The following is a 14,147-nucleotide window of genomic DNA, read 5'->3' as shown; positions in this document are numbered from 1 at the left end:
GCGGCTCGTTTTGTATTATCGCGAAATAGGGGAGATACTGCCATAGACATGATACGTGAATTGGAGTGGCAATCATTAAAACAAAGGCGTTTCTCGTTGCGACGGGTTCTTCTCATGAAATTTCAATCACCAGTTTTCTCCTCCGATTGCGAAAACATTCTGTTGGCACCCACCTACATAAGGAGAAATGATCATCACAATAAAATAAGAGAAATTTGTGCTCGCACAGAAAAATTTAAGTGCTCGTTTTTCCCGCGCGCCTTTCGAGAGTGGAACATCAGAGAGACAGCCTGAAGGTGGTTCATTGAACCCTCTGTCAGACACTTAATTGTGAATAGCGGAGTAATCATGTAGATGTAGATCGTTTTATTACTTCACAAATTTGTCAGTGTACTTGTTATCCACTTTGTCTTCTTCTCCTAGGATCTGTATGGTGTTACTGTCTCATGAAAAGTGTTTCGTGTCAACAAAATTTAATTTGATTCGTTGCTTTATTGTATTATACTGAATATAAGATTTCATCCTCTGAAGTGATCCCTGGTTAACACATGGCACCACAATATCTGTTATTTAATAACATGTGATCTAGTATACCTTATTAACAAGAGGTGTGGGAACTGTAATAAACAATAAACTAGTAAAAACCTATGGAAAAGAGGTGCTATATCATGCCAAAGGAAATGTAATCCATTACAACGACAAATATTTTCGAACATTTTTTGAAGGCTGTAATTTCAAAATGCATAAATTGCAGCTGTTTAATTACTGGTTTTGGTTTACACCATCGTCGTGGTATTTGTATGTATAAAAGAAGCATGAAACAAATACAAATGCATAAATCCCAATCGGTTATACATAGCTGGTATAAGTTAATACTTACAAAAAACGAAATATTAATCACACGTCACAGCATACCTTATCCGTGTGGGAGTCCATATAATTACTGCTCGACCTGAACAGTTAAATATCTACAAAATAAAACAGGGATCCTTGCACAAGAGGTGGTGTGTTGACTTTGAAATTGCAGTTATAACTGATCATTAGCTAAATGTAAACATACAAAATATAGAGAACCATTGATGGCTATTATGAAGAACAAACTGAAGCATACACATATCTGACGCTGCCTCACGCATTCAGTGTTAAACCTTATTACAATGTGTTTCACGATATATTGACTCTAGGCATACGCACAGAATGAAAATTTTACTAAAAATTATAAGTAATTTCTACAATAGTATAATGGTAAAAGAAAATAATAACTTCTCAGACCCAGTTGTGTAAAATATGTAATGTAAAAATGACATAGAATGATGTGTAGGTGTATATAATAAATTAGGGAGGTGTGAGTGATAGCATTACATGAAATAAAAGTAATTACACCTAAGCTATATAACAATTCCAGCACATTATTTGTTCCTCGCCACAAAGTATAGGCATGTAAGGGGAATTGCTGCCTTTGATGCTGTACTCCTAAGTAATCGCTGGCTTCTGGAATGTACAAGGCCGAGTGAGCCTTTTCTCGGAGGGAGCATTGTCCTGGTGTATAATGACAACAGTGCCACACCAGTAGTGGTCACATGGCACTTTGGTGTGCGCAATAGGGTCGGTGTTGAGCTCCCCCCAGTGAGTGGTCAGGCACTGTCACATCAGGGATAAGTAGCATCAAGAAATTGACAGAAATTGTAGTTAGCGGTTAAAAGTGTTATAGCACATCGTAGAAGAAATGTCTTACAGTAATTCAGTTATTTCGTGGATAGGTACATAGGGTTAATTGTGAGATTTATGATTCTAATGATTTCATGTTTGTGAATCAGTAACTGTCATGGAGAGACATATTGATAGTAACACGCAAATGAAAAGGCTTCCATGATCACTGATTTCCTGTTTAATTAACGTGAAAAAGCAATGTAACAGTTGTTACTTCAATGTGAATGTGAACAAGCAAACTGTTAACATACGACTGAATGAGCTTAGGCATTGTTAGGGAAGTGTGTTATGTGCCAAAGGGACAACAAAACAAAGTAATTTGTCTTGTACTGTTATTATTTCAGAATGATATTTTTCATTATTTATCTGAATATAATTTCATAGGTGTATGAGATACGTTTTCCTATTAGGTACATGGTGTGCTTTATTTCGTAACGAAGCATGTTCTCTATGTAAAGCTCTCATACCTGAGTCTGCTAGCCTCAAATTAATATAAAAATGCATATAAAATGCGTTTAACATTGAGAAGGAGCTTTATATGTAACACACAACATCTTGTCTCGTCAAGAATGAAAACATAATACCGCTTTTCGATACAGATGTGCAAACATTATAAATAACGTAAATGAAAGATGTCATTCATTTTATCCTGCATATTACTGACAGGAAAGGAGAACATACAATGTATTCGTTACGTTATAAGTGATCTCCTACTGTTTTAAACATTTCTTCACACATTCAAATTTAACTCAATGACCATATTTCCTAGTATTGTATTACGTGATATCATTAATTTTCTCTTACTGATAAAATGGATCATGTAGATCAACACATCATTACACAAATCTTACACATCGTTTGGAATTCTTATGTGGCTTTTACCTATGATGATGATTCTTCCGAAAACAATGTGGTATGATTAGTCACAATCTTATGGTTATCTTTGTGAATCAGTAACTGTCATGAAGAGACATATTGGTAGTAGCACGCAAATGAAAACACTTCCATGATCACTCATTATCTGTTTAATTAGTGTGAAATAGCAATGTAACAATTGTTACTCCAATATGAATGTGAAACAAGCCTAACTGTTAATAACCCCTCCCCTATCATGTATAGTCTTTTGCTGCATTGTCCACTTCATTCCCATGAGTATTGTGGTGAAAACAGATCTTGTATGCTAATTATACTTATGACTGACAAATGTACTGTACTTATTACGCGACACTTTGGTATTTGCGGTTTGTTCGTATTTTGCACTTGAATTATTTCTCCAAACTTCTGCAGGGCCTGATATTTGTCGCTCTTATGTAGTTTGGTTGCCAGTTCCGTTTCTAACACTAAGCATTGCATTTTGGTACCAACCAACTACTATGTGAAATATTGGACATTTAATGTTAAATTTGATGGACACCGTTATTTTAGGATATACCAGCAGTTTTTTCATCTTAGCTCTTGATTCATTGTCTTCAACATACTACAGAGCTTGATTTTTACTGTGGTTATAGGACTGAGTTGTAAGTTTTGTTGCCATGTTTGTATGACTGAGTTTTAAATTTTGTTGTTTCATGCCAGTGTTGTATACCATCGTTCCAATTCATTATCATGACCATGTTGGAAAATAGACATTTTATGTTAGATACAATATTTTAGGCTGATATTTTAATAGTTTTTATAGTTTAGCATCACGTACTTGTTCTTATGTTTAAGTCTGTTTCTTTACTCAAAATTCTTTCCTGAGTACTGAAGAATATTGAAAATTTCTTTTCCTCAAGTAAATTCGTCCCTTTTCCTACACTGACTTAATGAAACATCTCCATTTGATCACACATTTTACTAAGTGAGCACTTGTGAGTCCTTAAATGAGAACCTAGAGCTGATGCATTGTTTTGGTAAGTGTGTTCCTTTAACATGTTTGCAGTTTTCTACCTGCCTGACCAACATAAAAATTATCACACGGCAGACATTTGATTCTGTCAACACTATGTTGCAATTTTAAACTAAAGTTGTTGTCAGTCTGGACCGAAATTACACTTTTTGGATAATTGACTGCATTTTTCTAAAACTCTTCTAAGATCTATCTACCTATCAAGTAAAATCAGTTTACAATAATTCTGCACAGTAATATGCTGTAATGTATTTAATTCACCTTTAGTTCTATCATTTATCAGTGGTAATATGATTAATCTCTCTAACACTGAGTGAAAGAAATCTTGTCATTATATAGTGACAAGAGGTTTCGTGCGTAATAACATCAGCTGTTGTGTGTTTTCGAAATATACTGAAGCGATGTTCTGTTTATATTCATGAAATTCTCAAATTTAGGTTTTAATCTGTGTATTTGCTTCGTTTTTTACTGTAAATGATTAAAGAATTGACACAATTTACGTGTCATTTGCGTCCCCTTTCAAAAGAATAATAGTGTAGTTTACACATATTTTGTGGTATATTAAGCTGTTTTTTTATTTCTGACTTACTAGTTAGGATTTTATGTTCCAACGTGATTCATTAATTTATTGCAAGAGGGCCAGCTAAACAGCAATCCACGGTCAGATCTTGAGGTTGGTTAGAGATACCTCAACTAAATACGAAATAATTACCGAATAAAACGATGGATATGTTATATAAGTTCCATGACTTTCAGGAGTGTTCATCTTTTACACTGAAATAGATTGAAGAAATGTATGATGAGATAAAAGAAATTATTCAGACAGTGAAGGGAGACGAAAATTTAATAGTCATAGGGGACTGGAGTTCGATGGTAGGAAAATGAAGAGAAGGGAAAGTAGTAGGAGAATATGGAATAGGGGTAAGGAATGAAAGAGGAAGTAACCTGGTAGAATTTTGCACAGAGCGTAACTTAATCATAGCTAACACGTGGTTTAAGAATCATGAAAAAATGTTGTATATGTGGAAGAGGCCTGGAGACACTGGAAGGTTTCGGATAGATTATATAATGGTAAGACAGAAATATAGGAACCATGTTTTAAATTGTAAGATATTTCCAGTGGCAGATGTGTACTCCGACCAAATCTATTGGTTATGAAAGGAAGATTAAAACTGAAGAAACTGCAGAACTTGCCCCGTTGACAGAAATCAATTCCCACTGGCAACTAATGTCTTTAATTCCTTTGCGTCTTGATTCATAGTGGCTGCAGGATCAGAATCGTGTCTGTTCTTTTGCACATGTCCGAAAGAACAGACTGTACATACATAAACCAAAACCAAGTCATAGTAGCATAAAGTTCACACATAAATGTGATCATGGCACCACTACGGTCACAAATTTACTTTAGTTCCTCTCTAAATGAGTCCCATACAAACTCTTTTCTTTCATTCTTTTTTTTCTTTTTTTTTTTTTTTTGCAACAACACATTCAATTTTTTTTAATGAACACACCACAATTTCATTGTATTTGTATTGTCTATTTGATTAAGACCTAGGTTTCAGTCTTTAATGCCATTTTCAAGTGATTGATTTTATGTCATTAACACACGTTGCAGAACATCAAGCTCAGAATTGGCCATAAATTAAGAAAATATTGGCTCCGCACGAAATGCCAGATGAAAAAATCACCATCCTGTAAAAAGATCCGATAATGATGAGATTTTACAAGATGATGACTTTACATCAGGATTTTCGTTGGGAGCCAACATTGTCTTAATTTATGACAAATTTTGAGCTTGATGTTCTGCAACATACGTTAGTGACATAAACTCATCCACTTGTAAATGGTATAAAAGACCGAAACCTAGGTCGTAATTAAATAAAGAGCAATACAGTCAAATGGCGGTGAGTTAATTTAAAAGCCGGCTAGGGTGGCCGAGCGGCTCTAGGCGCTACAGTCTGGAACCGCGCGACTGCTACGGTCGCAGGTTTGAATCCTGCCTCGGGCATGGATGTGTGTGATGTCCTTAGGTTAGTTAGGTTTAAGTAGTTCTAAGTTCTAGGGGACTGATGACCTCAGAAGTTTAGTCCCATAGTGCTCAGAGCCATTTGAACCATTTGAACCAGTTAATGTAAAAACTACTGTATGACTTTTGCTCAGCAACATCAAGAACTGTTTACAATCAATTTATTACAAGCTTTCCACAGTCACTGTTGCTCTTTGTACATACTGGGTGATCAAAAAGTCAGTATAAATTTGAAAACTGAATAAATCGCGGAATAATGTACAGAGGTACAAATTGACACACATACTTGGAATGATGTGGGGTTTTATTAGAACTAAAAAAATACAAAAGTTCAAAATATGTCCGACAGTAGACGCTTCATCTGACCAGAATAGCAATAATTAGCATAACAAAATAAGACAAAGCAAAGATGATGTTCTTTACAGGAAATGCTCAATATGTCCACCATCATTCCTCAACAATAGCTGTAGTCGAGGAATAATGTTGTGAACAGCACTGTAAAGCATGTCCGGAGTTATGGTGAGGCATTGGCGCCGGAGATTGTCTTTCAGCATCTCTAGAGATGTCCGTCGATCACGATACTCTAGCGAGTTCAGGTAACCTCAAAGCGAATAATCGCACGGTCTGTGGTCTGGGGACCTGGGAGGCCAAGCATGACGAAAGTGGTGGCTGAGCACACGATCATCACCAAACGACGCGCGCAAGAGATCTTTCATGCGTCTAGCAATATGGGGTGGTTCTAATAAAACCCCATGTCATTCCAAGCATGCGTGTCAATTTTTACCTCTCTATCTACATTATTCCGTGGTTTATTAAGTTTTCAAATTTATACTGACTTTTTGATCACCGGGTATTTATGAATTCGTCGAAAATTCCGTCCATGAATGGGAACCCGCTATGATCGTGTTGCGTACTGAAGGTTATTGACAAGAATCCGCACAACTGTACACAACAATGCTGCCACGTACTGTAGGCAACTGAGAGAAGAATCTGCGAGAGATTGCATAGCAGTACAGGTGACTGTGCCACACGCCAGGCGTTTACTTCTAAATGCGCTAGCAGGCAGGTTCTTGGCCCGCCTCGCTGGTGGCTTAATAGTACATCCGCCTTTTTAATGAGACTGCGTTCAAACAGACATTGCTCGTGGGACTGCGTGGCTCGTGAAAAATCGTTAGGCGTGTCCACGTAAGGGCTGCTAATGCTATGATGTGATCTATTGGCTAGGAGTTCTTTATTTTGGTATGGCAGATTTCAGAATCCTATCTGTAGGCGATACTTTATGTGCACTTCGGTCGTCACAGTGCAGAAGAGTCACCATCGGCAGACGTGGAGCAACGGAGAGGGTGCCTGGAGGAGGACCTGTTGGCGCTGCTGGAGTCTGGGGAGGCGGCGGACGTGACGCTGAGGGTGGGCAGGCGAGGCGGCCGGCTGGCGGTGCACCGGGCGCTGCTGCTGGCTCGTTGCCCCGCGCTTGCCGCCGTGCTGCGCGTCAAGGGCGTGCGGCCCGCCGTCTTCGCGGAAGTCATGCGCTTCGTCTACACGGGGAAGGCGGCGCTGGAGGCGGACTCGGCAGGTAGATACGGAAAAATTGTCTGCAGGAGCCACATAGCGATCGGATATAATACCGGCTGGTTATAAATAAACTTCCCCTATTTAACACTTTGTAACACGGAAACCTACACTACTGGCCATCAAAATTGCTACACCAAGAAGAAATGCAAATGATAAACTGGTATTCATTGGACAAATATATTATACTAGAACTGACATGTGATTACACTTTCACGCAATTTGGGTGCATAGATCCTGAGAAATCAGTACCCAGAACAACCACCTCTGGCCGTAGTAACAGCCTTGATACGCCTGGGCATTGAGTCAAACAGAGCTTGGATGGCGTGTACAGGTACAGCTGCCCATGTAGCTTCAACACGATACCACAGTTCATCAAGAATAGTGACTGGCGTATTGTGATGAGCCAGTTGCTCGGCCACCTTTGACCAGACGTTTTCAGTTGGTGAGAGATCTGGAGAATGTGCTGCCCAGGGCAGCAGTCGAACATGTTCAGTATCCAGAAAGGCCCGCACAGGACCTGCAACATGCGGTCGTGCATTATCCTGCTGAAATGTAGGGTTTCGCAGGGATCGAATGAAGGGTAGAGACACGGGTCGTAACACATCTGAAACGTAACGTCCACTGTTCAAAGTGCCGTCAGTGCGAACAAGAGGTGACCGAGACGTGTAACAAATGGCACTCGATACCATCACGCCGGGTGATACGCCAGTATGGCGATGACGAATACACGCTTCCAATGTGCGTTCACCGCGATGTCGCCAAACACGGATGCGACCATCATGATGCTGTACACAGAACCTGGATTCATCCGAAAAATGACGTTAAGCCATTCGTGCATCCAGGTTCGTCGCTGAGTACACCATCGCAGGTACTCTTGTCTGTAATGCAGAGTCAAGGATAACCGCAGCAATGGTCTCCGAGCTGATAGTCCATGCTGCTGCAAACGTCGTCGAACTGTTCGTGCAGATGGTTGTTGTCTTGCAAACGTACCCACCTGTTGACTCAGGGATCGAGACGTGGCTGCACGATCCGTTACAGCCATGCGGACAAGATGCCTGTCATCTCGACTGCTAGTGATACGAGGCCGTTGGGATCCAGCACGGCGTTCCGTATTACCCACCTGAACCCACCGATTCCATATACTGCTAACAGTCATTGGATCTCGACCAACGCGAGGAGCAATGTCGCGATACGACAAACCGCAATCGCGATAGGCTACAATCCGACCTTTATCAAAGTCGGAAACCTGATGGTACGCATTTCTCCTCCTTACACGAGGCATCAAAACAACGTTTCACCAGGCAACGCCGGTCGACTGCTGTTTGTGTATGAGAAATCGGTTGGAAACTTTCCTTATGTCAGCACGTTGTAGGTGTCGCCACCGGCGCCAACCTTGTGTGAATGCTCTGAAAAGCTAATCATTTGCATATCACAGCATCTTCTTCCTGTCGGTTAAATTTCGCGTCTGTAGCACGTCATCTTAGTGGTGTAGCAATTTTAATGGCCAGTAGTGTATTATTGTACGAGGAGCAAACATGGTAGCATGAATGTCAAGGACGTACGAACAGAAATTACGCAGAATCATTTCAATTGAAACACTTTTAATTTGCTGCTACGGTACATCATACCATTACATATCGGTACCACTACTGCTGCAAAAGGGGCTCAATATGGTGAAAAGCACAGGATTGCATTCTGCACAGCAGAGCGAAGCATGTCCGTAGATATGCTGGCTACCTCTCTTGATATGTTGCGCTTCAGATCAGCACATGTGTGAACTTTCCCCTGTCCTTCAGGTAGCCCCACAACCAGAAATCACAGGGAGTGGAATCATGTGATCGCGACGGCCAAGCATTTGGAAAAGATCGGCTGATAATTCGATCGTTTCAAAATGTGTTTCATAGAAGCAGATGAACTTCGCCAGCGATGTACGATGGGGCCACATCTTGCATGAAAACTGTTGAGTTCAATGTGTCTCTCTCCTGTAGGGCGGGTATGACATGCTGGCGAAACATATCGCAGTAGCCTTGGCCAGTCAGACTTCACGTCTTTGGTCCTTGAGGGCCAACTTGTTCAAAAAAGAATGGGCCAATGACGAACGTAGCCATGAAATAACGCCATACGATGACACGTTCACCATACAGAGGAACTTCATGAACAGTGACTGGAGGTGAAGATCCCCAGACTCGGCAATTCTGTATTTTCACCTCACCCGTCAGAGAAAAATGAGATTCGTCTGCACATTGGATGGTCCAGAGCCAGCCCTCGTCAACTTAGATCCTTACGAGAAAGTGACGAGCGAAGTCAACGCCCTATGGTGCAGGCTCTGTAGGATATGGATCTTGTACAGGTACCATTTGAGAATACCTCAGACACCTTCCGTACAGTGGATCATGGAATGTTCAATTGTTGTGACACAGCACGCGCACTGCCTTACAATGTGGAATTGCGCGCAGCATTGTCTGCCATAGCACCAGCGATTTCATCAAGATGCGACTGGTCGTCGGCCTCTTCCCGCAGCAACGCCCGGTTCTCCACTTGATTCGAACTTCTTCATCCCCCTTCGCACAGCAGGCAGAGAAAAAGGAGCATTTCGTAATCTTTTCAGCCCGTGACATTCTCGAACTGCAGTTGCAGCATTACTGTTGTTTTGATAAAAGAGCTTCACGAATAATGCTCTGCTCCCTTTGTCCAAGCTCACGTTGACACGTCAACAAGTGGACCGCGACTGGTCAGGTGTGTGGCACCATGGATCATGATGACTGATCTCGGCGCCTGGTGGCCATAGTTATAATTGGACAGTGGCGCTGTAACGCATGGAACTCATGCACCCCGTGCTCTGGACATTAATGCTGCCAAGTTTGGTACTCGTACGATAATTAGTTTCCGAGTTATAACGTGTTAAATAGGGAAAGTTTAATTACAATCAAACGGAATATCAACATTTCGAAAAATAAAATGTTCGTTATCAATACATTGGATAATTGGTGCTAGTTGTATGTATTATTTATTTTCGAGATGATTATTTGTGATGTAGAGAATGGAAGAAATATGTAGGCTGGTTTTCCTCTTGTTATAGAGGGCGTTCAGAAATTCCTTTTACAAACTTCTAGGGCTTGTGGAGGGAAGTGAGTACATAATATTTTGAATAGGAAGAAAGGTCTGGAAACGTACCGTTTCCATGTTACATCTGTTTGAAAACAAGTTTGCTAGGTAAGTTTGCAATATGTTGTCATGGTCGGGGGGGGGGGGGGGGGGGCGTGCTTACGTTGGACTGGCTGGGCTGATGTCATTTGATGTGATATCCTACCTCTCAAACCTGGTTCGAGCCTCATTCAGCTGTCTGTGTGTATTAGAGGGGGTATGGAGTGTTGGAGGTAGTATGAATGTAGTTTTTGGTCATCCAAAACATACCAGAGAGTGCTGGGAGCAACAGCCATTGCACACGCAATTGCTCGTTTATCATTGACTGGTTCTCTTCACCATGGTGCAGTATGGCCTCTTCCAATTTGAGTGTGGGGCATTTCCTAGGAGCACCCTGTCACGTCTGCTGACGGTGAAGGTACCACTTCCTCGAAGCCTTTTCGTAATTGTGGTGAAAAAGGTATTCGATGGATTTGGACATTGTGTACATGATCATGATAAAGGTGACAAGCAGCTCTTTCATTACCTTGAGCTTCGCCATACGGAAGGATCATGTCGGTATATTCTGCACACACGCACTCAACCACGTTGTTTTAATACTCAGAGATACATGAATGATGCTCAAACCAGTTGAGAGAGGTAGGACAGAAGTCAGATGACATCAGCCAATCTGATGTAAGCCACCCACCACCATGACTACCCTGTTGCATACCACATCTGTGCAATGGCTTTATCATGAACACCGTATGTTTCCAGACATAGGATTCTATTCAAAATATTATGTACTCACTCCCATTTACAGGTCCTAGAAATTTGTAATGGGAATTTCTGAACATCCTGTACAGTGTACTCTGACGTAATGTTTTCCATCTTTTATACCAGCACTTGAAATGAATGGATGTGGTGCTTTAGAAATGAGTGAGTGTTATCGAAATAAGTACGAAAATGTCCCCTTGGCAAAGAACGCTTTTTCATGTCGTACCAACCAATCCTTTCTATCAAGTGTAAGAGATCCCAATAACAAAAATTTCCTTGTTGCAGCCACAATGTGTAGAATCTGAGTGCAATTACATCTGTGTAAATTTTTTCCCCCAATGTAGGAATGACAAAATGCCAGACTGGCATGTCTTGTGTCTCCTCCATAACTGATTTAAGCCCATTACCATCTGAATTCTATTCTCATAAATTAATAATAAGTAACATAAATGATTTCCAGGCTTAAGCCATCTACTTTCGTATTGAAAGTTCCTGGCAGATTAAAACTGTGTGCCGGACCGAGACTCGAACTCGGGACCTTTGCCTTTCACGGGCAAGTGATCTACCAACTGAGCTACCCAAGCACGACTCACGCCCCGTCCTCACAGCTTTAATTCCGCCAGTACCTCGTCTCCTACCTTCGAAACGTCACAGAAGCTCTTCTGCAGACCTTGCAGAACTAGCACTCCTGGAAGGAAGGATACTGCGGAGAAATGGCTTAGCCACAGCCTGGGGGATGTTTCCAGAATGAGATTTTCACTCTGCAGCGGAGTGTGCGCTGATATGAAACTTCCTGGCAGATTAAACTGTGTGCCGGACCGAGACTCGTGTTCGAGAGCCTTTCCCATTGGTGCACAGGAACTGCGCTTGCAGTTAGAAGTAATAACTCTGTGCTGGTTCGGAAGACACTTCCCCTGGGGAACGTGAAGAGCACTCTTTGGCTAGAAACACAGAACGAGGTCCGCAGCTCGTGGTCTTGCGGTAGCGTTCTCGCTTCCCGCGCACGGGATCCCGGGTTCGATTCCCCGCGGGGTCAGGGATTTTCTCTGCCTCGAGATGACTGGGTGTTGTGTGTCTTTCATCATCAGTGACTCCCAAGTCGCCGAAGTGGCGTCAGCTAAAGAGGACTTGCAATTTCGGCGGCGGCCGGCCAACAATGCCATACGATCATTTCATTTCACAGAACGAGATACTTTGTCTGACTGCACAAGAGAGAGGAAAACGTCAGCGGGAATTGGCAAGGTACGTTCCAGCAATTGGTAGCTGGTGTGTTGCAGTCTGCAGCATGCTACAGCCCTCACAACTTTAAACACTACAGTGTTCTCAAGGTGATGAGAAATCGCAGCTTGGGTGAGAATGGTATGAGAAATACCGAGAGTTTATAGGCATGATGTTACACTCAAGTATATTCCGTAAATCTTGCTTTTCCTGAGTGACTGAAGGCTCGTTTATATCTCGATCAGTAATGTTATTTGCATGTAGTAGTCCTTCATTCTTCTGATCGTCTCAGGCAATCACTGTGTATCCACATGGGTTTGTCTTTCTGTAACTCATTCACGTATTACCGTTTCACATCATTAACCTAAACTATCCAGTCTTTCCTTGGACGTTCAAGTATAATGTCCCATGACAATAACTGTCAATACGTATTATCTGCGTTTCTTAAGATTGAATGGAACCTGTAATAATTTCTTATTCTTGTCTATTTTAACACCTAACTTTGTAATACACGGGGATTAATGTGAACCATTGTTTCATTTAATAGTTCTTTGACCACTCTGTTTCGTTACCTTTGTGTGGTGCAACACCACCATATCTTTCTTTCCCTCTCTCTGTCCATCTCCTCCTTTCCCCTTCCTCTATCCACTTATTCCTCACATTAATTCATCTCCTCCTGCTCTCCCTCTCTTCTCAGCTGTGCCCATTCACAAGTTTAGCCCCTGCAGTGCATACTGATACACTTTGCTCAACATACCTCCTCCCCTCCCCCCTCTCTCTTTCTATCCATCCCCTCCCTGCCTTCTCCCACTACCTATCTCCTGTTCCCTCTCTCTGCTCAGCCTTGTCCATCTGTATGCGTATCCCTTACAAATCAAATAAATAAAGCAGGCTGATACTACTCCAACACAACATACCTGTTGTACAGAGCAGATTGAAAACTGTTTTTTGGCCTCTGACATATCTTATGTATAGCTGCAAAGCAAAGTAGGTCGATAAGGCAGAACAATACTACCCCCAAATAACACAACTGTTGTGCATGGTAACCTACAGAGCAATATATATATATATATATAATAAAAAATGTTTTGCGTCACCTCTGTTCAGAGAGTTCTGAAACCTGTACAGAAAACTGGAATAGAGATCAATATAAACATCATTTCATCCCTTTTTATTGCTCTTGGAAATCACACATTGCATGTTGTACCACAATACAGCGAGACCTTCACAGGTGGTGGTCCAGATTGCTGTACACACTGGTACCTCTAGTATCCAGTAGCACGTCCCCTTGCATTGATGCATGCCTGTATTCGTCGTGGCATACTGTCCACAAGTTCATCAGCGCACTGTTGGTCCTGATTGTCCCGCTCCTCAATGGCGATTCAGCATAGATCCTTCAGACTGGTTGGTGGGTCACGTCATCAATAAACAGCCCTTTACAATCTATCCCAAGCATGTTCCATAGGGTTCATGTCTGGAGAACATGCTGGGCACTCTAGTCAAGCGATGTCTTTATCCTGAAGGAAGCCATTCACAAGACGTGCACGACGGAGGCACGAACTGTCATTCATGAAGGCGAATGCCTTGCCAATATGCTGGCGATATGGTTACAATATCGGTTGGAGGATGGCATTCAGGTTATCGTACAGTCGATACGGCGTCTTCCATGACCACTAGCGGTGTACGTCGGCCCCACATAATGCCATACCAAAACAGCAGGGAGTGAAGTTGCGCATCATGCAACCTGTTGCACACAGTTTGAGTCGTAACACGACGTCCTGTGGCTAACGAAAAGCATTATTCAACATTTTGGCGTTGCTGTCAGGTTTCCTC

General features: G+C 41.8%; 1 protein-coding gene across 1 annotated transcript in view; it reads left to right on the top strand.

Moving 5' to 3' along the window:
* The window catches only part of LOC124775303 (ankyrin repeat domain-containing protein 65-like), a 177,260-nt gene that overhangs the window by 106,900 nt on the left and 56,213 nt on the right, over nucleotides 1-14,147 (top strand). Inside the window, exon 2 of the mRNA XM_047250139.1 lies at nucleotides 6,926-7,197. Coding sequence (XP_047106095.1) covers nucleotides 6,926-7,197 — 272 coding nt within the window. The remainder of the gene's footprint in view (nucleotides 1-6,925; nucleotides 7,198-14,147) is intronic.

The sequence above is a fragment of the Schistocerca piceifrons genome, chromosome 2 (genome assembly GCF_021461385.2).
Source record: "Schistocerca piceifrons isolate TAMUIC-IGC-003096 chromosome 2, iqSchPice1.1, whole genome shotgun sequence".
NCBI classification, from domain to species: domain Eukaryota; kingdom Metazoa; phylum Arthropoda; class Insecta; order Orthoptera; family Acrididae; genus Schistocerca; species Schistocerca piceifrons.
This window is presented reverse-complemented; position numbering and strand designations above follow the sequence as displayed.